The sequence below is a fragment of the Leopardus geoffroyi genome, chromosome B4, assembly GCF_018350155.1.
Source record: "Leopardus geoffroyi isolate Oge1 chromosome B4, O.geoffroyi_Oge1_pat1.0, whole genome shotgun sequence".
NCBI lineage: Eukaryota > Metazoa > Chordata > Mammalia > Carnivora > Felidae > Leopardus > Leopardus geoffroyi.
Window position 1 is genome coordinate 34,183,840 of NC_059341.1, and position 27,950 is coordinate 34,211,789.

At 42.4% G+C, this 27,950-nt stretch overlaps 1 protein-coding gene across 31 annotated transcripts in view; it reads left to right on the top strand.

The window, feature by feature from the left end:
• Positions 1-27,950, top strand: part of MICAL3 (microtubule associated monooxygenase, calponin and LIM domain containing 3) — a 231,084-nt gene that overhangs the window by 138,395 nt on the left and 64,739 nt on the right. For 23 of the 31 annotated variants that reach the window (XR_006708877.1, XR_006708878.1, XM_045463989.1 and 20 more), the window contains 4 exons: positions 1,607-1,714; positions 2,320-2,506; positions 13,871-13,959; positions 14,715-14,802. Coding sequence is in view for 29 of the 31 variants with exons in the window: in XM_045463989.1 (XP_045319945.1) it covers positions 1,607-1,714; positions 2,320-2,506; positions 13,871-13,959; positions 14,715-14,802 (472 nt within the window). In the remaining 2 variants the exon portion in view is untranslated. The remainder of the gene's footprint in view (positions 1-1,606; positions 1,715-2,319; positions 2,507-13,870; positions 13,960-14,714; positions 14,803-27,950) is intronic. The other 8 variants (XM_045464006.1, XM_045464013.1, XM_045464014.1 and 5 more) reach the window with 1 other exon arrangement.

Sequence of the window (27,950 nt, forward strand, 5' to 3'; positions counted from 1 at the left end):
GTGATTCTCTCACACCTGGCTTTGTGTGTTGTCCATTCAAACCACTTCCTGACAGGGTTGTGGACATCCCCAAGACAACTGCTCCTGGAGTGTTTTTCTCAGTCAGAATTACAGGGCTCCCCAAACTCATTAGGCAGTTCTCTTATTCCACACAGTTTATGAGAGGAGAGTCATGCACACTAGGTGTCCTGGCCATCTCCACATGGAAGGGTGACCTTGGGAGTCTCTAAAGGACTGTCAGCAAGACTTTGACCTCATTCCTTGGGACAGGCTCAAAGCTAGGCTGCCTAGCAGGAAGGCTTACAATTGAAATTTTGTAGTTTTGCTTGTTACTTCTTCAACATTGCTAGAAAGAGGATTGAATTGGTTGGATTTTTTTTTTCCATTCTTTTTCCAACCTATGAAAAAATAATCCCTCTTGGACTAGAAACTTCCCAAGACTTCCTGACTTCCTGACTTCCCAAGACTAAATTAAGCAACTTGTCTGCATGGCTCCAGATGTTAGCCTCCTGCAGCTGTGTTTAAGATGCCCCGCCCAGTCTAGAACACTTTGGCCTTCGTGCCTGGGTAGAACAGATAAATATTAACAGGGAGAATGGGCTGAGAAGGATTCTTCCAGATAAAGCTCAGAAATATTTGATGCATATGACGGGGGTTATGAGTGAAGCATTAATAGGAGGAAGGTGATCATCAGGAGTAATACTAGGCTGTTGGCATCTTTTACCCAAGTGGAGAATCAGCCTTGCAAGTGTGAGCTTAGTTTCTTTCTTTCTTTCTTTTTTCTTTCTTTCTTTCTTTCTTTCTTTCTTTCTTTCTTTCTTTCTTTCTTTCTTTCTTTCTTCTTTCTTTCTTTCTTTCTTTCTTTCTTTCTTTCTTTCTTTCTTTCTTTCTTTCTTTATGTCTTTTATGTTTATTTGTTTTTGAGAGAGAGAGAGGCAGAGTGCAAGTGGTGGAAGGGCAGAGAGAGAGAGGGAGACAGAATCCAAAGCAGGCTCCAGGCTCTGAGCTGTCAGCACAGAGCCCAACGCAGGGCTCAAACCCACAAACCACGAGATCATGACCTGAGCCGAAGTCAGACGCTTAACCAACTGAGCCACCCTGGCACCCCAAGCTCAGTTTTTTTTCTAAATGGTGAAATAACTTGCCAAGCCCTCTCCTAGACCCAACTTGAAACATAATGTTAATCTGGACATGTGCCATGTGGGTGGGAGTTATTCCTCTTGAATTCTTTGTATGTAATTTGAGTCACTAGGGTATAGGCCCTTCTTACTCTGTTCTATATTTGTATCCATCCTGTCTTCCCACCTCCCTGAACTGTATGCTCCGAAAAGACATGGAAGACTAAGTTCTCCCTTACTGAGTTTAATTATTCCTGCAGGCATTACTCTTACCTCTGCTGATACCTCTGTGTGGACGTTGGCACCCATTTTTCTGACCACCAAGTTTCCCTGCTTGTGGGCACTGTGTTGGCATGGTTTGCTGCTGCACCTTGTATTCATTTTATACCTTTCAAAGATTTTTTTTTCCCCCTGTCTTCTTAATTTATTTATTTTTTTTCCTTCTCATTTTCCATCATTCTGGTCATTTTATAATCTCCAACCAATAGAAGTATATAAAGATGTACACTGGCGGAGTGAGCTCATTGGCTGAGCAGATAGCCAATCAGCTTCAAAGGAAAGAACAGCCCAAAACCCTTCTAGACAAGAAGGAACTGGTAAGAGATGTATTAAGGGCACCGTCTGTCTAGATATAGCACAGCTGTGGTAAATAAACCTGGTTTATTCTAAGTAGCTTAGTAACATATATACCTAATATATGCCATGCGGTAACTTTTTTTAAAGATATCTGAAGTTTGTAACTGAATTTCTAGGACTGACTGGCTGTTTAGAATGTTGTGTGGAAAAACATACTTAGTATCTGTAAAAGTGGTTGTTTGCTCTGGAGTCCTGGAGGCCCACATTCATGTAGAACGACGTGAACTCTGAGTAGGTATTTTTATGCTACCTTCAAAACACAATTCTGTCAAAATAATGTTATGAAATTGTGTAAAACCAACTGGGGATTCCTCTTGGGTGTTGATTAACATCGATTCAGAACCCAGCTAATGCCGATTACTATATAGAGGGCACATGTGACAGTCACTGCAGTAGTGCCATTGTTCTTCAGGAGAGCCAATAATAGAGTGAGCCATCGTAGTCTGTCTCAAAACAAAATTGCTTAGTGAGGGTTAGTTTCACATATGGAGAGGGTCGTGCACCTCCAGGAGGTGAGTCTAAGAAGTGTTGGCTCTGACAGATCTTCCACCATCCCCCATTACAGGGCTCGATAAAGAAGGAGTTCCCACAGAACTTAGGAGGCAGCGACACGTGCTACTTCTGTCAGAAGCGGGTCTACGTGATGGAGAGGCTGAGTGCTGAGGGCAAGTTCTTCCATCGGAGCTGCTTCAAATGCGAGTACTGCGCCACTACCCTGCGCCTCTCGGCTTACGCCTATGACATCGAGGATGGTGAGTCTATTTGCACTTGAGGCCATACTTAGAAACTGAGCTTAGGGGCGCCTGGGTGGTGCAGTCGGTTAAGCCTCCGACTTCAGCCAGGTCACGATCTCACGGTCCGTGAGTTCGAGCCCCGCGTCGGGCTCTGGGCTGATGGCTCAGAGCCTGGAGCCTGTTTCCGATTCTGTGTCTCCCTCTCTCTCTGCCCCTCCCCCGTTCATGCTCTGTCTCTCTCTGTCCCAAAAATAAATAAACATTGAAAAAAAAGAAACTGAGCTTAAGGGCACTTTTTTCCACGTGAGCTGACCTTAGGGCTCCTACTGCATTCTTATATATACATTTTTTCTGCCTCTCCTAACCCTTCCCATCCATCTCCCTCTACTCTTTATTTTTTCTCTAAGACTCTTTCTTATAAATATTTCCCTAAAGTCACCAAGCTGTAGCACAGCATTACTCAGTAATGACGGTAATGAGAATGGCATGCGTTAATGTAAATCACTTCCCTGGCTTCACAGACACTTGCTTTCTTACCTCAGGGTGGGATCTTAAGATAAAAGGGACACAAAGAGAATAAGGTATTTTTGTCTTTACTTTAGAGAAGGGGAAATGACAGGCCTATGGAAGTCACATTTCTTGCCTCTGGTCAATAACAGCAAATTGAAACTAGATTTCACGCCCTTCCGGTTCTGAGACTTTTGCTTCCTGAGGATGACCGAATTATGCCCACCTCTCTCTAGCATCACCGTTTTTCTGATGAATTGACAGTTTGTAGCACAGGATCTAAATCTAATTTACTACAGTGTCCAAGCCCTGGCCTTTTGTAATGTTTGTTGCTTTTATAAATAGAACGACGTTAATGGAGAATTATGCAAACAATTAATAAAGCCCAATAGACAGAGGCAGGCTGGCATACCTGCCATCTAAAGACTCTTTAAAACTCCTTAAAGTAACTGACTACTACACTCATTCCTATGGAATGCTGAAGGAATGTCTTGAAAGGCAGGCTTACTGATTCAAAAGTAATGAAAAGATCTAGATTAATGGGAGTCCTCATAGAGGTGGCATTATGTGCCCTCTTTTTGGATTCCTGGACCCAAATCCAATGTGGGGGCAGGGTGGTGGAGTCCCCTACCCCCGCCCCAATACCAAGTAATTCTCCAACACCAGCAGGGTGTCTAAGAATTCAGCTCAATTCTGACACTAACTACTTGACCCAGAGATAGCATCAGATTCCACACGTTAAGGGCTCAGGCCAGTAATACTGTCCCTTGCCCCCTACTTTAGACACTAGTCATAAGCCCCAGGCTATTACCTGTGCTTCTGACCACCAGCTACAGATTGGGGGTTCCAACGACCTCCTTCTTAGGTTCTTCTCATTTGCTAGAGTGGCTCACAGAACTCAGGAAAACACTTACATACCAGTTTATTAAAGGATATGGTAAAAGATAACAAATCAACAGCCACATGAAGAGATACATAGGGCAAGGTCTAGGGAAAGGGCATAGAGCTTCCATGCCATCTCCAGGGGCACCACTTTCCCCACATCTCTATATGTTTGCCAACTTGGAAATTCTCTGAACCCCATCCTCTTGGGTTTTTATGGAGGCTTCATTGTGTAGTCATGTTTGACCAAGTCATTGGCCATTGTTTGATTCAGTCTCCAGCCCATCTCCCTTGAGGGGTTGAGAGGTATCCTGGAAGTCCAACCCTCAAATCACATGGTTGGTCCTCCTGGCAACAGCCCCTGCCCTTGGGTGGGATCCAAAAGTCACATTAATTGTTACAGCCAAAGATACTTTTATCTCTGTCAACACTTGGGGAATTCCAAGGGTTTGGAGCTGAGTCAGAAACTGGATGAAGACCGAATATACATGAGAAATATATTTGGTTATCTGAATGACTACATATATATGTCTTATAAATCACACTATGGTATGTCCATTATATTGGTAGGTAATTTTTGACTGAGGAGATGGTAAGGTGATGTCACATAGGAGAGGGACACCACCATTAGGAAGTGGTCACTTTAGTCATCCAGGCTCTGCTAATAATGAATAAACAGGCAGCTCTGTCAGAAGTAGCAACAAAGCAGCCAAAGTACTGAACTGAGAAAAGCTAACTCTTACCATTATGGGGTAGCTGGTCCTTAACTTTAGTAAAAAGCACCACCCAGTGAGGGAAGAGTTAAGACAGTTGACTAAATAACAAAAGTATATTCTTAGGTATCAAATTTCTGTTCCACCATTCCTACACACCTGCTCTTTCTGTAACGCCTCTGATTTCTAAGGGTAGGGATTGGCAGATGGAGCCCATCCAGTGTCTTTTAACTGTCCTTGATGCTGGGGTTATTTTAGTTAGCCTTTTACTGAAGTCTGGCTAGAAAGAAGATCGCTCAAGGTCCAGCCAATTAATTGATTTACAAATATTTTTGCCCATAGATTGTTGTGTACTTATCTTTGCCACATTCTCTTGAGGATATAGATGAAATGTAAAATGTTCCTCAAGGAGCTTACATTCTGGTGAGCATGATAAGACCAGGGCACATGGAGCAACAACAATGAAGAGTATATGATTAAGGGCTAACAGACGACATACAGATTTTAACTTTGTAGAAGTTTAGAGGAAGAAGAAATCAATGAAGCTCAGTAGCCTTTAGGAATGACTTAACTGACCTTAGGTGAGACTCTGAGAGAGAAGTATGAAATGGCCAAGTAGAGGAAGAGATGGCATACTAGGCAAGAGAACGACAGGAGCTCAGGTGGAAATGACTGTGACACTGGGCACAGACGAGGCTGGTTGGTGCTTTGTTGTTGACACTGGGGCGGGGAGGACAGTGAATCCAAACAAGCTCCCCAAATTCTAACCCAGATAAACTTTTCATCAGCTCAGCCCCACGACAAAAGACAAGTGAACTGGAGAAAAGAATGGAATTTTGGGGCTCCTGAAGTTTTAGCCTGTTGTTCATCCACATTACTATGTGACTCAGAAATCTAACTGAAGGCCCTCAGATAAGAAAAAGACAGGAAAGTCATAGCTCATTTGTAGGAGGAAAGAAATAACCCCCACACTATGCTGGGCTCTTTAACATGTACCGTGTCATTCTGCCTTCACAACAACCCTATACAGAACTAGTTTTATTATTGCAATTTTATATACATCAGGAAAGTGAATTCAGAGAAGTTGTAAATGCTTGTTCAAGTTCACACAACTAGTAAGTACTGGTTTGCACTAAATGACCTCTGGGATCCCTTCCAGGTTGGCCTCCTGGGATTAGTTACTCTGGGCCCATGTCAGCTCCACACAGGTAAACTGAGAATCTTACACTTTAGAGAAACATCCACCTTTTTTTACCCTTGTCCCTAATTAGTCTTCCCTTCAGCTCTTTTAAAAGGATGCAGTTTACCCGAAAACTAAGATCTTCTTTCTCTTCCCAAATACTCACTTATTTTCAACTGCTGCCAACTCTTAAGACAAGGACTCTAAATCAGACAGTACATCAGGTCATTCCCTGTCATCTCAAGGAGAGAAAACACCCTACTGGCTAAGGTGTTTTGTGAAGGGCCTCCATTGGTAGCAACAAGCCTAAAATAGTCCACTGCTCTCCGTCTCTGCGAGTACCACCCTGACCACACTCTGCATCTTCCACCTGGACTACTGATCTCCCTGCCTCCACCATTGCCCCCTATAGTCTGCTTCCACAAAGCAACCGAGGAATCTTAAAAGATGTAAATCGGATTTTTGCAACCTCCTGATTTGTACTCTTATGGTCCGCTGTAGTACAAATAGAATCTGCTGGGGCTGAGAGCTTTGCATGTCTACCCTAGCCTGCATTTCCTGTCCCTAGCTCACTATACTCCTGCCACACTGGTCTCTTTCCATTTCATAAACATGATTAGGCCACTGCTTACCTTAGCAGCTGGCACTGTCTCCTCTCCTGGAATACACTTCCCCCTAATCTTTACAGGGTGGGCTTTTTGTCATTCACTTCTTCACTCACATATTCTCCCCTCAGAGGGACATTTTTCAGACCTCCTGATCTCTAGTACTCATCACTGCTTGGTACTTATTCACATATCATCTGCTCCATCCGAGTAGAGACTAGTCTGTCTTCTTGACTGGAACATTCTCAGTGTTTAGATTTGTACCTGTCCTATAATGGCACTCAGTAAGTTATTGAATGAATAAATGCATGGCCCCATTTTGGCTTAAGCTTGTCCTTTAGCCATCTGTTTCCTCCAATTTCTTTTTCTAGTCTTTCCCATAGTTATCAAGATTTCATTTATTTAGATCATCTAAAACCAGTGGCTTGACTGAATCAACCATAATTTGTGGGTAGTTTATAACATTAGCGTGGTTGTATTCACATATTGAGACAGGCATCATAGTGTAGTGACTAAAGGTATAGGTCTTGGAGTCAAGCTTACTAGTAGGTTCAAGTCCTCTGTGAGATTTACTGAGTAGGGGACACTTTGGGCAGGTTGCTTAACGCTTCTGTGCCTCAACTAGAAAAAGGTGGATAATAATATCTACCTTATTGAGTTCTGAGGATTAAATTAATTGATAGACATTATAATACATATCTGGCACGTGGTAAATGTTACATAAAAATTAGCTCTTTTTGATACTAAATGTCCATCAACTGACAAATGGATAAAGAAGATGTGGTTTATATTTACAATGGAATACTAGTTGGCAATGAGAGAATGAAATCTGGCCATTTGCAGCAATGTGGAGGGAACTGGAGGGTATTATGCTAAGTGAAATAAGTCACGCAGAGAAAGACAGATACCATATGTTTTCACTCGTATGTGGATCTTTAGAAACTTAACAGAAGACCATGGGAGAGGGAAAGGGGAAGAAAAAAGTTACAGAGAGGGAGGGAGGCAAACCATAAGAGAGACTCTTAAGGATGAGAACAAACTGAGGGTTGACGGGGGGTGGGGAAGAAGGTAAAGTGGGTGATGGGCATGGAGGAGGGCACTTGTTGGGATGAGCACTGGGTGTTGTATGGAAACAAATTTGACAATAAATTGTATTTAAAAACAATAAAATAATAATTAAAAATAATTAGCTCTTTTTGTTATTAATCTAAGAAGCAAAAAGTACCGCCAAGTTGAATGTGGGAAGAGTTTGAGGCAGGAGACATTAATTGAGCACCTATAACACATAATGTTGTCTCTCATTTACTTATCTCACCCTATGAGTATTATCTTCATATTCTACACGAAGAAACATGTTTCAAAATGCTAAATAGTTTACATGCCTATTGAGTCGTTGAGACAGTATTTAAACTGAGATCTGACTTCAGAGCTCATATTCCTTCTATCACATTGTACTGCATTTATAGAGAAAACAAGTTTCTGGAATTTTCTTGATAATTACCTTTTGGTTAGGCTTGTGGGACTTGTTTTGAAACCTAAGCCTCTTTTCTTTATTAAAATAGAATACCGTAGCAGAATTCAATGAGGATTCCCTGGAGGTTAGCCTATTGAGCTGTATTTTAAAATCTAGGATTCTACTTTGTAGAAAAAAGCAAACTAATGCAGGGGAAAAAATACAAGAAAGGAGTGAAAGTAACTATAACTGTAGTTTTCTTTTTTTTTCTTACATTTATTTATTTTTGAGACAGAGACAGAATGTGAGCTGAGAAGGGGCAGAGAGAGAGGGAGACACGGAATCCAAAGCAAGCTCTAGGCTCCTAGCTGTCGGCACAGAGCCCCACGCAGGGCTCAAACTCAGGAGCTGCGAGATCATGACCTAAGGCAAAGTTGGACTCTTAACCGACTGAGCCACCCAGGCACCCCTATAACTGTAGTTTTCTGATACTGTAATAAAATAAGACTTGGTAACAAGTAATAGAAACTCAAGTCAGATTAAAGTTGAAGCATTAGATTTATATCTTCTTTCTAGATAGCAGTCTCAGAGAAGGGCTGCCCTTCCTCACTATCCCTGAGAATCCCCAAGAATGGCTCTGGTTAGCCTGACTTAGCCACATGCTATATCCTGGAGTGGGCTAGAAGGAAAGGGGATATTATGATTGGCCTATATAGGTCATATATTTATTTTTGTGGTGGATAATTTTAGGCCTCATGGTTGATAGCCCATCAAAATCACGTGGAGGAGGGAAGTGTTCCATAAAGAAGATTAAAATACAGAACAGACAAAAAAGTAGTATATGATCCAAGGACTAATAGTTTTGTCTTTTCCTAATTACATTTTCTCTCTTAGCCAAAATTCACAAAAGTGAAATGGTTTATTACAGATTGTCCAAGCTGAAAAAAACAACCCATGATTCATCTCCCCTCATAGAGAAAAGAGCAGTGAGATTGTTGGTCCTTTGGCTATCAGTGTTCCTGACAATAGATGTAGTGTTTCTGAGTTCTGGTTAAGTGCCAAAAGGTAGTGGGAAATTCTGTTTCAGAAAACATATTATGTATATGAATATTATTTCACTTATAAAAGTCCATAAACTATGTTTTTCTAAAAGATTTCGTGTTGGGAAGCAGGGTACAGGTAAAAGAACAGAGAAATCAGTTACTTTGAAGGAAAAGAAGAAAGATGTAATCAGAGCACCAAGTAAAGGGGAAAAAAGAAAGAAGTCCATCTCATTTTTATTTCCTTTGACTTTTAGGTCCTCCCCTTTTTTTCTTAGCTTTATTGAGATATAATTGATGCATAACATTATATAAGTTTAAGGTGTACAGTGTGTTGATTTATACTTTAATAAATTGTAAAATGATTACCATCATAGTGTTAGGTACCTCCTTCATCCTATCACATAGTTACTAATTTTTTTTGTGGTAAGAACTTTTAAGGTCCATTCTCTTAGCAGCATTCAAGCATATAATACAGCATGGTTAGCTATAATCGCCATGCTGTACATTAGATTCCCCAAGCTTGTTAATCTTGTAACTGAAAGTTTGTACTCTTTGACCAGTATCTCCTCATGTTCCCCACCCCTTAACCGCTGGTAACCACCATTGTGCTATCTCCTGAGTTTGTCTTTTTTTAGATTCCACATATAAGTGAGATTATACAGTTTTTGTCTTTCACTATCTGACTTACTTCACTTAGCAAAGTGCCTTCAAGGTCCATCTAAGTTATTACAAATGGCAGGATTTCCTTCTTTCTCATAGCTGACTAATACTGTCTTGTGTATATATACCACATCTTTTTTATCCATTCATTCATTGACAGACATTTAAGGTTGTTTCCATATCTTGGCTATTGTGAGTAATGCTGCAGTGAACATGGAAGTGCAGAAACTGTACAAGATCCTGATTTTCCGTTTCTTTGAATATATACCCAGGAGTGGAATTTTTGGACCATATGGCAGTTCTATTTTTAATTTATTGAGGGACAGCCACACTGTTTTCCAAAGTAGCTGCGCCAATTTACATTCCCACCAGAAATTCATCAGGGTTCCTTTTTCCTCGTACCCTTACCAACACTTAATTCTTCTCTTTTTGATGGTAGCATTATAACTGGTGTGAGGGGATATCCTGTGGTTTTGATTTGCATTTCCCTAATGACTAGTAATATTGAGCACCTTTTCATCTACCTGCTGTCCATTTGCATATCTTTTTTGGAAAACTGTCTCTTCAGTTCTTCTGCCCATTTTTTAATCAGGTTGTTAGCTTTTTTGCTGTTCAGTTGTATGAGTTCTTTATATACTTGGATATTAACCCCTTGTCAGATACATGATTTGCAAATATTTTCCCCATTCTGTAGGGAGAAGTATTGCTTTTTCATTTTGTTGATTGTTTCTCTTACTGTGCAGGCACTTTTGACTTTGATGTCATCTCACTTCTGTAGTTTTTGCTTCCGTTGCTTGTGCTTTTGCTGTCATATCTAGGAAATCACTACCAAGACCACTGTCAAGGAGTTTTTCCCCTGTTTTCATATAGGAGTTTTGTGGTTCGAGGCCTTACACTTAAGTTTTTAATCCATTGCAAGTTCATTTTTGTGAGTGGTATAAGATGGGTCAATTTCATTCTTCTGCATGTGGTTATCCAGTTTTCCCATCACTGTTGGGAAGAGCTGTCCTTTCCCCATCAAGTATGCTTGGCTCCCTTCTCAAATATTAGTTGTCTGTATATGTGGTGTTTATTTCTGGGTTCTTGATTCTGTTCCATTGGTCTGTGTCTGTTTTTATGCCAGTACCATATACTATGTTGATTACTGTAGCTTTGTGATATAGTTTGAAACCAAGAAGTATGATGCCTTGGCTTTGTTCTTCTTTCTCGGGATTGCTTTAGCTATTCAGTGTCTCTTGTGGCTGCATTCAAATTATAGGGTTTTTTTTTTTTCTATTTCTGTGAAAAATGCCATTGGAATTGTGATAGAAATTGCATTGGATCTATAGATGGTTTGGGTAATATGGACATTTTAACAATATTAATTCATTAATATCTTTCCCTTTGTGTCTTTTTTTATTGTCTTTTATTTATCTATTTATTTATTTAGAGACCAAGAGCAAGAGCAGGGGAGGGGCAGAGAGAGGGAGAGAGAGAGAATCCAAAGCAGGCTCTGTGCTGTCAGTGCGGAGCCTAACACAATGCTCAAACTCACGAACCATGAGATCATGACCTGAGCTGGAACCAAGAGTCGGACGCTTGACTGAGCCACTCAGGCTCCCCTTGTTTGTGTCTTCTTAAATTTCTTTTATCAAAGTCTTATAGTTTTCAGTGTATTGGTCTTTCACTTCCTTAATTAGATTTATTCCTAAGTATTTTGTTGTTTTTGATGCTAGTGTGAATGGGATTGTTTTCTTTACTTTTTCAGATGTTTTGTTGTTAATGTATAGAAACAGTTGCTTTCAGGGTGCCTTGGTGGCTCATTCAGTTAAGCATCTGTCTCTTGATTTCAGCTCAGGTCATGATCTCACAGGTTGTGAGATCGAACCCTGTGTCAGGCTCTGTGCAGACAGTGTGGAGCCCTTAGGATTCTCTCCCTCCCTCTCTATCTGCCTGTCCCCTGCTCACTCTCTTTCTCTCTCCCTCTCTCTCTCAAAATAAGTAAATAAACTTTAAAAAAAAGAAACAATTACTTTCTGTGTATTGTTGATTTTGTATCTTGCAATTTTACTTAATTTGTTGATTAGCTCTGGCAGTGGAATCTAGTCTAGGATTTTCTATATGTAAGATCACCATCTGCAAACAAAGACACTTTTATTTCTTCCTTTCTTATTTGGATGCCTTTTATTTCTTCCTCTTACCTGATTACTCTGGCTAGGACTAGTACTTTCTTGAATAGGAGTGGTGAGAGTGGGCATCCTTGTGTTCCTCATCTTAGAGAAAAAGTTTTCAACCTTTTACCTTTGAAATTATATTGACTGTGGTTTTGTTGTATACGATGTTTCTTGTATTGAGGTATGTTCCTTCTATACCCAATTTGTTGATGTTTTTATCATGAAAGGGTGTTATATTTTGTCAAATGCTTTTTCTGCATCTATTGAGATCATATGATTTTTATCTTTCACTTTGTTCGTGTGGTGTATCACATTTATTGATTTGTGTATGTTGAACCATCCTTGCATCCCAGGGATAAATCCCACTTTGTTGTTTTGTTGAATTGGGTTTGCAAATATTGTGTTGAGAATTTTGCATTTGTATTCATCAGGGTTATTGGTCTGTAATTTTCTTGTAGTATACTTATCTGGCTTTGGTATCAGAGTAATGCTAGCCTCATAAAATAATTTGGGGGGTATTTCCTCCTGTTTAGTTTTTTGGAAGAGTTTGAGAAGGATTGCTGTTAATTCTTCTATAAATATTGGGCGGGGCGGGGGGGGGCACCTGCCTGGATGGCTCAGTCAGTTGAGCGTCCGACTTGGGCTCAGGTCGTGATCTCATGGTTAGTGGCCCCGTGGCAGGCTTTGTGCTGATAGCTCAGAGCCTGGAGCCTGCTTGGGATTCTGTGTCTCCTTCTGTCTCTGCCCCTCCTGACTCAGGTGCACGCACACATGCTCACTCTCTCTCTCCTCTCTCTGAAAAATAAACGTTTAAAAAATTTTTTTAATAAAAAATTAAAATAAATAAATGTTTAGTGAAATTCACTATCTGCTCCTGGACTTTTCTGTTTGGGGAGGGTTTTGATTACTGATTCAGTCTCCTTGCTCAGTATTGGTCTGTTTAGATTTTCTCTTTCTTCCTGATTCAGTCTTGGTATGATATATATTTTTCGGACTTTGTTCATTTCTTCTAGGTTATCCAGCTTTTTGGTGTATAATTATACATAGTAGCTTCTCATGATCCCATTTCTATGGTATCAGTTGTAATGTCTCCTCTTTCATTTCTGATTTTTTTTTTTTTGAGTCTTCTGTTTTTCTGAATTAGTATAGTAAAGTATAGTATAGTGTAGTAAAGGTTTGTCCATTTGGTTTATTGTTTCAAAAAGCTGGCTCTTAGTTTTCATTGCTCTTTTTTATTGGTTAGGTTCTCTTATGTTAACTTTGAGAGCAGAAAAGTTTGTTTTGTCAGAGGAGTACCCTTTGCAAATGAAAAGGATAAGTGGGATTACTCCTGTTTCAACAGTTTCTATAGTATGGTCTGTCCTTTAATTTTCAAAAGCCTTGGCTCTTTTAAAGTGGGAGTAAGGGAAGGTTTAAAAAAAAAATAACCTTTTGTGACTGACTCCCACTACCAGTGTCATGGGAAAAGCCACGATCTGTTTTTCAAATTTTGGGCCACACCTGCAAAAGAAAATGTTTAGGACCCAGTAAATACCTATAAACACAACTAAAAGCTGTAAGGACTGATACTTAACTCTAAGTATGCCACTGTGCACTTTAATGCATTTTGTTGTGCTTCATTCTATTCATAGTCCACTGCAGGATTGTTTGGTTTCATTTTGTATTGGTTTTTAATGCTGATCCCACCCACTAAGGGGTCATAAGGCTGGCTTGTAGATAGTTGTGGGAGAGGGGAGCAGCAGAGGGGGTCCTGTCAAAGCCAGTGCTCAATGCCGCCCCATCCCCTGCAGTCTTCACGCCTCCACCCTGCGCTTATGTTCATTCTGGTTTCCCCAGAAATGTTACTCCCAGCTTTCCATGTGACCACATCTTTGTTCTACACACACTGCCACTTTGTTTGCTGGCCCTGCCATGCAGGCTTCACGTCTTTGCTCTGGGCGCTGATTGGGTGATCGCTCAATGGCCTTCACATATCCAAAAGAAACCCCCTCCCCCTTCGGGCAAAAGGGAGAGGAGGGCTGAATCAAAGTTTATAGGGAGGGCTTGGCCTCCTTGGACAAGAACCCTGGGCAGTGGTGACAGCACCCTGTGGCTAGAGGAGAGAGATAGGAGTGTGCTAAGACCAGGGAGTCAAGTTCAGAATTAAGAGTCTTGCTCACTTCTTTTCTCCTGCCTCTTCTGCACAGGTAAATTCTACTGCAAACCACACTACTGTTATCGACTCTCCGGCTCCGCACAGAGGAAGAGACCGGCAGTGGCTCCTCTGTCTGGAAAGGTAATGGTAATCTATCTGTAAGTGGGGGAGAAGCAGCAGGCACATTTCTGCACAGTGACAGGTGAAGGTGTGGCCAGCAGGGCCTGCTGAAAGGCCACTAAATTGCCTTTCCTTTGGGTGGGAATGGCCTGAGAGATGGTCGCAGTCCATTTGGGAAGGAAACCAACTCTTCAAGTATAATCTAATGTTGCATTTCACTAAGGTAATGTTCCACACACCACCAGAGTTGTATTTGAGAGACTATATTAGACCCTCCCTCCTGCTCACTCATATAAAAGACTTTTGTCATTGTAAATAAACATCTTTCTGAGAGACGGACGCCCTGAAAAGGAACGTGGCTGTAAATAATCTGCACTTTCTTTATTTCTGTGAATTACTTTACTAAGTACCTTTTTTCCTTCTTTTTTTTTTTTAAATGAGAGTAACTAGCTCCTCCACCTGTCTTTATCAAGATAAACCAGGTATTCCCTTTGCTACATGATATTACCTTGTCAGCATGCCGGGTAACACATCCTTGAGAGGTTTTTGTTGACTGTAGTGGGACTTGTGGGGAAAGGAAAGGTATTCCAAGGTAGACCTAGATTTTGACTCTTGGTGATTTCTACATGAAATATGTCCTGTTTTTTTTTAATACTGTGAGACATACAGCCTGGATTGACAGGTGAGCGCAGTAAACCAGCCAGGCAGGTGTCACCGCCTCCTGAGATTTGAGTGCTTCAGTCAGTCACTCTTCTTTTTCTTGCGGACTTTCCTAGGAGGCCAGAGAACCCCTGCAGGATGGCCCCACTGTGGACACAAATGGACGGGCCAGCACCGTTGCCAGCCCTGCTGAGAGAACCCCAGGTAGCCTCACTTCCTTGTTTGGCTGGGTGGCGCGTCACTCTCTTGGCCTCTGTGACAAGGCCAAGGGGATGAGCCAGCACCTCCAAAGCAACATTTCTTCGATTGGGCATCAAGTGACCCAAAACCCTTTGGACTCCTTTTTCATGTGCCAGCTGCTTGCATTTGGAGTCCCCTTTCTCTATGGCCTGTCGGAGGTGCTGGTACAAATCAGAGGGGAGTTTCACTGGCAGACCGTGAGCCAGTAGGGGCACCATCTAGTAAGCAGGATCACCCAAGCTTCAGTAATGTCTATTCAGAATCTCAAAGTACTGTTGCTATAGCCCTGGGGCCTGCCCACACCAATCAGACACACTGGGGTGGTTGGTCTAGGCCCCATCCAGGTAAACAGGAATTCTGAATAGGCTGCTTTTATCACTGACCCGAGTGAGAATCTAGAGTCACAGGGCCTTCTTGTCTTGGACTCCTTTGACAGAGCATGGAATTGCAATAAGACCCCACGATCTGGATTTATGTTCACCCAAACTTGAAATTTTTGCATCCCACTCCCTATTTAGGTATCTAGATAAGCTGACATGGCTTTTCTATTTGACCTGTAACCCACTAAAAGACATGCCCTGTCCTGATCACTTTGGGGCATTTGAACTTCTAATGGAACCAAACCCTAATTTGTTCCATTTCAACTAATCATTTCCTTATGTCAGGAGGTGAATGACACTATCCCTACCTCTAAAAAACACATTTATTCTGGTTTTAGCTCATGGCTCGTGGACATTAGGTTTGTTGTGAGGAATTGTAGTTTAAAATTGACCCTTAAAATTGAGTCTCTTTGTTATATGTCAAGCCAGCCTGTGAGATGTGTACCACAAACTGTGGAGTGGTCCTGATGCCCTCATTACAGCCCCAGACTAGACACAGCCCAGGGTCATTGTGTAGGTGAGAGAGGAAGTCAACAGGGCCATGTTTCTATATCTCACACTTTTTCTGTCTTTCACAGCAGATATATCTCAAGCAGCCATTTACAAACTCATAAAAATTACCATATAAAAACTAAAGATTATCAGCTAATAATAGAAACTATGGAGAAGGAGTTGGTAGTGAAATTTCCAAATTGGAAAAGAGAAGGATTATCCACTCCACTTTCAAATGAGAGATTTTCAGAGTTGCTTCCTTCCCTGTGCTTAAGAACTGGAGAAAGGGAGAATATACCCAGAGAGGGCAGGGATTTGGAAGCCGAGACCCTGCAAACCCCAGCTGAGCTAGGTAAAATTTGGCCTCTCCTCCTATGTATGCCCTTATTATAATCCAGGGAAGCTTTTTAAGTGCCCTGCCAATTGGACCAACATTTTATAGGAATGTTTAAGCCACGAATGACTTTGAAACCTTCTATAGCCTTGAAACCGTTTATAATTTGTGTTTCCCCTGAAATGCTGGGAGCCTTTTGCAGTTGACACTCTCAGAGCACCAGAGGGAAGTTCTGGCAGAGAAAAATTACCAAAGGGATCTAGACAGAGAGGTCAGCTCTGAGCCCTAGAATATGCACTTGACCAAGTGAGAGCTCCACCTCATCAGTCTGGGCCTCGTCCAGCAGAGATGGACTTTCCAAGGAACTTGGCTATTCGGTAAAACAGCTCAAGGAAATGAACTTGGTTTTGGGGTATCGAGTAGAGAACATTCTTCAAAAAGAAACACAGTGAAGTTCAGGTCATTTCTGAACAAGCCAAGTTTGTTCACTTTCCCATGTGGTTCACTTTGCCATTCTTACTGTCTAGTGTGGAAGCATAATGGATCTCAGGTTTTTAGCAGTTCTAATGAATTAAAGCTTCCATAGAGAAGGAAAAGAATATTCTACAAAGCAAGGAGATGAGAGTTGGCAATGCGAAAAAAAAATCAAAGCCCTGAGGATGTCTCAGCCCCTGTGGTTCTTGATTCTGAACATGACTTACATGTTCTAGCACAAGGGGTTCAAGATGTGGCATCCCAAAGGAATCACCACCTGAGCTCCTAAAATGAATGAGGCAGGCACTGTCCCCCCACTTTAAGGTACTCTGTAGGGCAGTGGGAACACTAGAGCTTGGGGCTGATGCCCCTGGAGACTCGGGCTTTTGGAAGTTATAGCTCTGAGTCTGAACGTGCTCCAGAGCTCTAGCACTTCCCCTAGGAGGTGTCTGATCTTTGCTAGCCTCTGTAGAAAAGGAACGGAATTATGGGTGGTAGTTTAGAGTTGGCATGAAGTAGATTTCTTTTTTTCCTTTGATAGGGATATCTTTCTTTAAATCTCAAACTAAAGCTTAACTAGAATTTCCTTTTGAAAAGCTTCAGAAAAACTCAGGTATTTCAGGGTTCCAGAATATGTGTCGTGAATAACAGTCATTAACCCAGACCCATGGTACATCTCCTCTCCTGCACACTAGACAAGAAAAGGCTATAAATGAATGAACTTGATTCCACTGTGTATAAATAAACCATCCTCCTAGATTCCCATCTCCCAGGAAGCAGAGCTGAAAAAGCTATGACTGGCACTTGACCTGCTGTGCTTTTGCCCTGTGCCACCTCTGTATATGTGGCATTACCCTCTTTTCCCTTATGTTCTTTCCCGTTTATGCCAAAATTACTGCCGTTGCCAAAAAACCAAACTACCCACAAGTTAAGAGAACCTGCTTTCAGCTTGCTTTGCAATGTTGTCTTTCTCTGGTAACCTAACCTGTAACTGCTGCTAATTTAGTGTTTGGAGGAGGACATTGTTTACAGTGCTGTTGTTTATAATGTGCTTTTAACATAGAAACCCTCTTTTCTGTTCCCCACATCTGTAAATGCTTTGTTTCTAAGCTTCTTACACTGAATAGATTAGTGGACCTGGCACAGATTTTCTTACCCTGGCCTCCTAGCACCTGCCCTGACTTTAAGAAAAAGTGGGACAACAACAGGTAGAGAAAGAAAAACCCTAAATGAGTTATCTTCCCCTTGAATACAAGACCCTCAACTGCAGGTTTTTTGGATCCTTTCTTTGTGAGAGGAATTCCCTTTACAGTTCATATAGCATATAGAAGACAATCAAAAATGAATCATAAAGGCTATGGGAATCATAAGGTAAGAGAAGAGCTTTTTTCTTCTAGTATAGGCCACAGAGATGGGATGGAAAAGATAGTGTTAATTTTAAAAGCTGCCTAGCAGATTGCAAGTGGCGGGTGCCTGCTCCCTGTCCCTAGACAACCCTTGCATGATCACCATTAGATTCCATAGTTTGGATGCCACATGGGCCATTAGGAAATGCAGGCACTTCCCACACCGGCTAGAATAGCCATGCAGTATGAGGGATTCCATGCACTCCTGGGGTTCCTGCCTGTCAGGACAAAGTTAGGAAATCTCACTGCTTCCCAGGTTCCCTTCCCTTGTAGGCGTTTCTGGGTAACTTCTTAGTAGAGCAAAGAGAATCTTACAGTCCAGCTGAACTCCCCAGCCCTCCCCCACAAGTCTTAGTTTGATGGTGATGTGTAAATATTTATACACATACACATGTATATTTATGTAGATTTAATTTCATATATACAAGTAGATAGTTATATATTGTGTCCTAACTAATAATAATAATAATAATAATAATAATAATGAAGCTGTTTCTGAAGCTTCTTGTTCCTTGGTTCTGGAAATCAAGGGAGCTTTTTTACACTGGGGAACCATGCCACTGACCTGGGTTAGAGTTAGGGTCAGGATTTACGGGAATAGAGCAACCAGCACACCTGTGGAGGTGGAGACTTTGGGGGGGGCGGGGCGTGAATGTCTCAGAAAATGAGCAGCACACACTCCCAACCTCGGAAAGTTGATTTGGGAGCAGACTAGGAAAGCAGGGGTTCTGTTGCTTGCGAAATGCCACAGAAGACCAAACCCCCCACCTTACCTCTGTTTTGCTTCTAGGCTTGTGTATCAGTTACATTGGGTTAGTTATTGTAGCTTCCCTATTGTCTCGGTGTTTGGTGTCTTTCGGGCAGTGGACTGTTTTCAGTCCCTCCTAAAGGGGCTGCAGCATGGCCTTGAAGTCCTGATCAGTGAATTAAGGGGTTCCCTTTTTCCTGGGCCATTCGGCTTGGGGTGGAGGTGGGGGGATGGCAGCAAGCCAGGTTCCCATGGCAGTGGTACAGAGATGCCAGAGCAAGGGAGGACGAACTGTGCCAAGGAATGCATCACCTGTCCGCTTCTGGCCTTCCCTAAAGCCTTTATTTTTGCCCTTGTTTTTAATCTGTGATGTGAGTTTTTGGTGTGTTTCTTTGTGAGTTTTTTAATTTCATTGTGTAACTTTGTTTTTGCCGTTACTGTGAAACTAAGGTGTTGTGCTTTTAATTTTTTTTTAACGAATGTTACCATTCTTATTTAAGAGAATAAATTCCAAACAATCTTCAGGTTTCTGAGTTTTTCTTTTCCTTCCCTTTTTCCTGTTTGGAGGGTGGGAAAGGGATTAGCTTTTCAGGTCTCAGGAGTGGGCCTGAAAGCCATTGTGCCTCAGGACTATCAGTTCTGGGGTGGGATCAGGAGAGAGTGTAGATGTATTAAAATGGGGAAATGGGCTGTTTACACCCAAAATATAGATTGTTGTTAACAGAAGGGCCTCTATTCACGGGGGATGTGGAAGACATTTTGTTCTGTAGCAGCTGCAGATAGAAAAGAGCGGAAAGACACCACCTGTGCCCCACATCCAGTCAGCCAGCATGAGGGACTTGAGGACTAGAGCAGATGGAGGGATAGAAACACACACTGAGCCCATGTCTGCCATGGAGACACAGAGCCAGGTGCCTGCCTTTCCTGTTCCTGACTCTAGCAGACTGCTATAGGGAACTGGGGTAGTTATGTTTCTCTCCTCGGCTTTGAGGCTTTTGCCTAAGGCACAGTGACCTCACTCCTGGTGACTTTGAAGGTTCTTGTTCTGTTCTCCCCAGCTGATGTCTCTCTCATTCTGTCTTTGCTGTGGCCTAGACACTAAGCTAGGATATCCAGTTCTGCTTGGCCACTCACTCTCAAGCCTGGAGAAATGAACCTGGGCCCTTCTCACACACACTGCTGTGACCATAGCAGTGATGGCCTCTTATGCAGTGTTGGCATACTGACCACAGTGGCACAGCCCACCTTTGGTGCTAAATTGGGCCAAAAGAGGGCAGCTGGTGAGGGAGCACTCAGCACCAAGTCGGCTCCCACTGGGCTCTAGGGAATTGGGTGTCTGTTGTTAAAAAGGCCTTCCTGGCCTCCTCTACTCTGAAGCAGTCTGCTTAGGACCTAGAGTTCTTAGGTTTACCCACAGAGTAGAGAAGCACAGTGCTGGGTTCTCCTGGCATTCTAGATTACCAGACTGCCCTGTCAGGGAGCCTAAAGTTCTGTCAGAACACCGTTGTTTGTAATCCTCAGAGCATGGCTGGTTCATAATTTATCCCCACAGAGAGTTTGAGTGGCCTCTCTTGGCCTGCTCATTCCCACCCCCACCTCCAAGTCTATGATCTGTTGTTCCCCTTTCTTTGAAATGAGTCAGTCCCTATCCTGGTGCCTGAAAAAGGCTGGGAGAAAAAGAATTGGGATGTGAGGGATGCAATAAGCAACAATTAATAAATTGACTAAGAATCAGTAAGGATAAATATATGTATATAATTTTCAAATTTTTGACCTTTGCCTCTGTTGCCTTTTCCATGCCCCAGTAATAAAGGGGAGGAGAGCCAACATTGTTCAGAACAGTGTCCTAAGGCATCTAACAAGAAGATGTTGACACCTGATGTGATTCCATGCCACCCATTGTGAAGACCCTGAATAATTCCCTTTGGGTCTCGGTTTCTTTCTGAAACCTCTTGAAATCCATTCTCTTTTTTCTCATAAATTCCCTGCAGATGTCCCTAATTTAGATACTCCCTATGAGGGATCCTCTGGTGTAGATGTGGAAGCAGTACAGGCAATGAAAATGGGCCACTCTATTTTCATACTGAAAAATAGGGCAAAATGATGCCATGTCAGACCCAGGTCCCACAAGTGTCCCCCTTGACGTACAAATAGAAGAAAAATGCCCATGTGGGCCTGTCTTAAATATAGCAGCCAGACAGAGATTTCAGGAAGAATCCTTCCTGAATCCCAGTCCCTTTCTCAAGGCTCCAAAACCTCATGGAGACTCCAAAACCAATCCTTACCTTGAAACTCACACGCAGCCAAGCATCCAGCAAGTGCCAACAAGTAGATTAGTCATAATGAAATAAGAGGGAGGGAAGTCAAATTGGCACTCCCTGCCTAGGTTAGGCCATGGGGCTGTGTTCCTCTCTCTGTCTCGTCACTGCCCATAATTCTCGGCTGTGTGTGTTGGCTCCTGATAGCTCTTTCTTCACAATTGCTCCTTGTCTCTTCAACACTTACATTCTGGACGGGGTAGGCTTTTGCGCAGAAACACCTTCCATATGCCTGAGAAGAGAGGCGGGGCTCCAGCAGAAGTGACTCTCCTTCAATTACTTCCAGGTTTCACTAGCCACATGCACACTGTTTCCTTTTTTACTTCCTGTGGGTCAGCTTCCACATAGCTTTGCGTAGTTTATGAACATTTTGAATTATTTCTGAGGCATTTTTATGGGCCTCCAGGAAGGACAATGGGCAAAAGGTTGAGTCACTGCCAGCGCCCAAACCCTAACTCAAGCTAACTAAACTTGACCTTGCCTTGCTTTGATGTTGTTCTTTTCCTCCCAACCTGTACGCACAAGTATAGTCCGAGAGCTCCCAAAATATGAAGAAGGCTCACACCCCTCACAGGGGCCCCTCATTGGCATAAAAGGGGGAGTTTTAGAACACATTTCAACAGAAAGGGAGTCCAGGGCCCCAGCTGTGCCTTGCTATAGAACAGAGTCTCCTGGGGCCATCCTAGGATAATTAGTAGAAAATTTTTTTCAACTGAGTCAGAATTTCTATTGGCCTCGTATGTTTTCTTCACCTCTATTCTTTCTTACCTAGCTTGTTGTGATTGTACATTAATCATATGAAACTGTTCCAAATGTGCCTATTAAGTGATTGAATTCCTTATTCTGTATTTTTGTAAAATATCAGGATTATTTCCATTTTGTCACTGTTTCATAGTATAGCCTGATTTCTTTTAGGTCCTTGCCTGGGATTGTGGGCCTTTAGTAATTATTTCATAGTAAGTCACCTGTTACCAGAAGAATTTTACACCCAGGGCTATCTGCCTCTCTAAGCTTCAAAAGCTCCCTCCCCTGTACCCTGTGTCCTAGTATTACTGGGCCTCTACTAAAGCCAAGTCCCTGAAAAAGATGAACTCAGCTAAAAGGGTAAGGGCCCCAAGTTCAGTTACTAAAGACCGCCACTACCAGGCAAGGACATAAGGCACCAGAAAACTCAGGACCTCAGTGAGTTTTGGTTTCCTCAGCAAACATAGGACAAAACCAGAGCGGTTTCACTGGCAAAGGCCTAAATAAATATGTTTTCATTCAGTTCTCATGTTCTTTCAAGGTTATCATAAAGCCAGGAATACTATGAAAGTACATTCTAGAGAGGGTAATCCTCTTAATATGTGGTAGCTGCTCAGAAAGCAAACCTGAAACTAAAAAGTATGATTAGGTAGACTCTAACTGGAACCTTAGGGAGAAGAGTTTGTCTCTAAAAGTTAACTCATAGGGGGTTTCTTAGACTGAGCTCAACCCGATAACCAGTGAATAGCTGATATTGATTATAATAGGATTATAACAGCTTATTCATTCTTTTTTTTTTTTTAAGTTTATTTACTTATTTTGAGAGAGAGGGAGTGAGAGTGTGGGAGTACATGCACGCACAAGTGGTAGAGAGGGGCAGAGAGAGAATCCCAAGCAGGTTCCTCAGTGTCAGTGCAGGGCCTGGAGCCTGACATGGGATGTGGGGCTCGAACTCACGAACCGTGAGATCATGACCTGAGCCAAAATCAAGAGTCAGATGCTTACCCAACTGAGCCACCCAAGTGCCCCGACAGCTTATTTATTGTTTCTCTGTTTTTAGAACTAAGTCAGAGAGACACCAACTATAAAGTTTCCCTCCCACCATTTACCAACAAAAGACTTACTTGAGTTAGTAGGTTCTTCTTTTAAAAGTAAATATTCTCTCCTAGAGTTACCCTAATGTGAATTACTCTAAACCAGCTACTTCCCTGTCTTTTAGCTGGTTCACCTTTCTTGGGGAATTAGCATTGGTACAAAAGCCTAGTAACATTGGGACACAGGGTGCAGGGAAGGTGGCTCCAGGGCTATCCAAATCTCAGTGAAGGGCTTTGTAGAAGTAGGCAGCACTGGGCATCTGGGGTAACGGGGAATTGGTAGTATGTAGGAGTTAACAGCCAGAGTCTTAAAGGCTTTGCTCTATTGCTGATAGCTAGCAACCATCCTTCATGCTGCTGAAAATATTGCACCAGAGAGCTGTCTGTATTTATAATCAAGGGAGCCCCTTCTCTGCCAAAGTCTTTAACTCAAATAAAAATAAGAGATTAAAACTTGAAGCTAACTCCTATTGTTTCCCCCATGTGATGAATACTGGTTAATTTACCATAGTCTATGTACTAACTCATAGAAAATAATGTAGGAAGACACATAGTAGTAATAATAACCAATAATAACCTAGCACTTATATGTACTAAGCATTGTCTAGGAGTTTTATGTATAGCATTCATGTGATCCTCACAGTAGCCTGTGAGGGAAGTATTATATTACAGATGAGGAAATAGGCACACAGAAGTCGAACAGACTTGGTCAAGGCCACATAAACAGTCGATACAGAGTCAGGATAGAATCCATGCAGAAGATCCAAGAGCATTGTTTACACACTATGCCATACAGCTTCCCTTCATCTGTTTTCTGTAACCTCACCTTGCCAGTACTTGGTAAAAGGGAAAAACACTGTGTAGCTCCGCAAATAAGATTTTTGTAAACATGTGTGAATGTGCTATATAAATCAATGAGTGTGCATTTGGATTATTTCTGAGAGATACACATCCTCCAGTTTCCTGGGCGTGATCCCAGGGCTAGGAGTGTGCCTTTGGGAAGATACTATATTAAAGAGAGAAAGGTTTTATCACTGAGGTGTGAGGGGGAGAAAACATCAAAAATTGAGGAAGAGAATAATAATCACTGAATTGACTGTAAATAATATGAAATGGACTCCTTCTTTGTTTTCTCCATGTCAGCTGTTTTTGCTCATTACAGATAAAATCAAGCCTAAAGTTGTATTAGCACGAATAAGCCCAGAACAGGCGTATGTCCCTCCAAATGGGAACATACCTTGCTGACAACCTGGAGGAGACGGAATTATGTTTGGGGGGGGGGGGGGGGCGGGGGATGTTTATTGTTGTTGTTCCCTGGACCCCAGTGAAACTGCTTCTAACTTATAAATCTTTGCTTATCCTCTGGCTCTACTATCTCATTTTATTATACTTCTTTAAAACGCTCCAGGATGGTTGAACTGACATTTTCATTCTTAACTGCTTTTACAGCTATCATTCACAGTCCTCATAGGAAATTACCTGCCCTGGCCCTGGGTAGAGTTTGGGTATGAGGGAAGAGAGAGATGATTCTATGCCTCTTTTGTACCGACAGTTTGAATAGAGTCACCTGTGATGTCAGAGAAACATGGATGTTCTTACTGCACAAGTTTGGGCTACTTTGGACTCAACTCACATGTCAAATGACTGACTTTTAAATCTTTGGACTAAATATACATATCATTCCGGGTGAACAATTTTGGTTTTGCCCTGTTGGTTAAAATTTGGTGCAGGCACAGAACTGATTTCAAGAAGTGTCCTGAACACTTTTGGACACAGCTTTGGAAAGGCATGACAGGATAGGGAGCTCCTAGAGCTCACAGATAAAATGTTTTTGGAAAGTGGAAAAGAGAAAGAAGATACGTTTTGCCACATTGTGTCTTCAAGCCTAGTTTTCTCCCTGGGTTTACTGAGAGGTCCTGCCACAATGTGTCTGTCACAGACTATTCTAGCTAAAAGTGAGTGAAAGGAGAAGTCTCCTTTAATTCCTACTTTGGCCTAATCGTGGGGCTCGCACGTAAGATAAGTGTGGACAGTATGGGGGTATGGGTAAGTTGTCCTTGAGTGGCATTGCTGAGGGTGAGCAAGGTCATCTTTTGTAAGTGGAGGTGTACCATAGGGTGATGAAAGTCCCGGTGTCTCATGCAACAACTTGTACATCTGCTCAGTGTGTGCATGAGAACTAGCTCCTCACTCAGCAATCTGAACATCTTCCCTAGATTTCCTCTCTGTGGGCAGAAAGCCAAGAGCTGTCTGTTCAGCATGGCAGTTTTCAGTTGGCCATTCATATATTGCATTTCCGTTGGTCAAGATGTCTTACCTTGGCAGCAGAGATGAAGATTCATGAGCTCACTACTCTTTGTTCTTAATGCACCCAGTCCAGTCAAGCCACAGTCAGAATATTTGGTGGACTGGTGGCCTGTTGGTGGGAGATTAGAAATAGTTTGATATAAATTCTAGGCCAGTGCTTCTCCAGCTCATCACTGTTGACATTTTGGGCTGGATAACTCTTTGTTGTGGAGACTGTCCTGTGCATTGTAGGATATTTGGCAATATCCCTGGCCTCTACCCATTAGATGTCAGTACACCCCCCTCCCCAGACTATGACAACCAGAACTGTCTCCAGCTATTGCCAAATCATACCTGAGGGAAAAAGTCAGAAATGGCATGACATTGATATGCAGTTAACCTCAATTTTATTGTTCCTAGTAGGAGATCAGGAAAGAGTGTGAGAATAATGAAGGTGATACAGGACTATGTTGGAGCCTTACAGGAGTATCTCTAAGTTTTTCTGCCTCCCCCTGTGAAAATTATGAACACCTACATTCCAAAATATGTATACTTATGTACATGCCGGTACCCCACTAACATTGCATTTGCTATTGGGCATTTACAAAACATTTTAGAAGGCAGGGAAAAAAATAAATTAAGAATGAAGGTCTAGGGGTGCCTGGGTGGCTCAGTCAGTTAAGCGTCTGACTTCAACTCAGGTCATGATCTCACGGTTTGTGAGTTCAAGCCCCGCGTCAGGCTCTGCACTGACAGCTCAGAGCCTGGAGCCTGCTTCGGATTCTGTGTCTCCCTCTCTCTCTGCCCCTCCCCTGCTCACACTCTGCTTCTCTCTCTCTCAAAAATAAACATTAAAAAAAAAAAAAAAAACTTGTAAAGAATGAAGGTCTAGTGTTTTTTCCAGTGAATTAATTGTCCCTGCACCCTCAGAATGTGCTTACCCTTCTGGGAAGACCACAGCCTCAGAGAAATGGGCTGGGTCTAAATGGAACAAGCATAGATCTTGATAACAAAAGATTCTAATTTGAGTTCCAAGTCTGCAGCCTATTATCCTTGTCATCTTTGGTCATTACCTTCTCGGAGCCTAACATATGAAATTATAAAATGAAAAAAAAATAGAGCCTGCTCCTCTCTATTTCATAAGGTTGTTGTAAAAAGCAAATAAGCTAAAATGTATGGAAACTTGTTTATTTAAAAGCTTTATAGGAATATTACATATTATTATCATTTGTAGGAATTCCAGAAAATTCTGGAATAATTGGAGTGAGAAAATGAATTAGGACTGTTTCTACTGACTGGCTGATGGTCTCCCGCTCTGGTGTGTGTGTCCTGTGGGGTTAGGACAAGAAGGCCCATTGGGATATGTTCTAACCAGCAGAGGTTTAGGGGAAGGGGAGGTCTGACTGGGGGGAGAGATTAGGGGAACAGAACAGTAAGAAGGGTTTGGCTCTCTTTAGTCTTTAGGGGAATGGGCTGGGGTGAGTTGGCCTGCATGCACCGAATGCCAGCTCTTTTGAAGCATTGTTAAGTCTCTGCAAGTGCTTGGCTAAATTTGGCATTGCTTTTTTCTCGGCCTGCATGGATGGGATGTGAAATCACATACTAATTCCATGATACCCTAGGGAGTTTTCACCATAGTAATGAAAGTGAAAACAATTATAGATAGGGTTTACATTAAAGTAAATTGTTAACACCTAACCCAAAAGTCAGGCCTGAGCAGGTGTCAGTTAGCCTTATCCTAGGCAGAATTAGGGTTACACATGGTCTTAGGGACTGTCTGCATCTCTGCTGGCTTGACCCACAGCCGCCATCCCCTGTAGTCCTCAGTGCCACCTCATGACCCATTTGCAGGAGGGAAGGGTCTGATTTTTTCTTTTGGAATCAGTGTACAGATGGGCACTTTATGGGGGCCCAGAGGACCGTAGCCCCCACCTGCTGCCAATGCTACAGTGTCATTCGTTAGCAAGGACTCTCCGAGTCCAGGTCAGTGTGCCCCATTCCATCAGCCTTCTAGAGCCTCTGTCCCCAGCACTGTTGTTTCTTCTCCAGGGCAGTCTCCGTGACCTTCTAACAGATGAAAACAAAGATGTAACCGTTGTAAATATGAGTATCAAGTGGTAGTTGTAGACATTGCTGGACGGGATTTTAGTTCCTTTCCAAAAATATATCTTTGGCTAGATAAGGGATGGCTGTTTGAGATTTTGTGTCTTTAAGAGAGAACCTATTTCGAAGAGGCTTTCATGGGGATGTGGGTTTGTCCTTATTGATAGTCTGATTATGGGTAAAGCCCTGAGAAGTTGAAAATCACTTTCTTGGCTGAGCAACTGGCCATGTGTCAGCCACCTGAGAGCCAGGTTTGGATACACTCTTGACTGAAGTGCCACTGGCACTCTGCTCTGGAGTAGAGTAGGAGGGATTGGAATTTAAACCTGGCATCTTGAGGGGCGCCTGGGTGGCGCAGTCGGTTTAGCGTCCGACTTCAGCCAGGTCACGATCTCGCGGTCCGTGAGTTCGAGCCCCGCGTCAGGCTCTGGGCTGATGGCTCAGAGCCTGGAGCCTGTTTCCGATTCTGTGTCTCCCTCTCTCTCTGCCCCTCCCCCGTTCATGCTCTGTCTCTCTCTGTCCCAAAAATAAAATAAACGTTGAAAAAAAAAAAATTTTAAACCTGGCATCTTGAGAAAAGCGCATCAGCTTGGAGTGCCTTGCATGCAGACTTCTCTGCCTTTGCACCTCTCTTTTTTGGCCTGTTATTGGGTCTGGTCTTACTAGAAGCAGTTCTAAGCTGCTGCTAGAACTAACCCACTCTCTACTGTGAAATGAATGAAGTCATTACTTT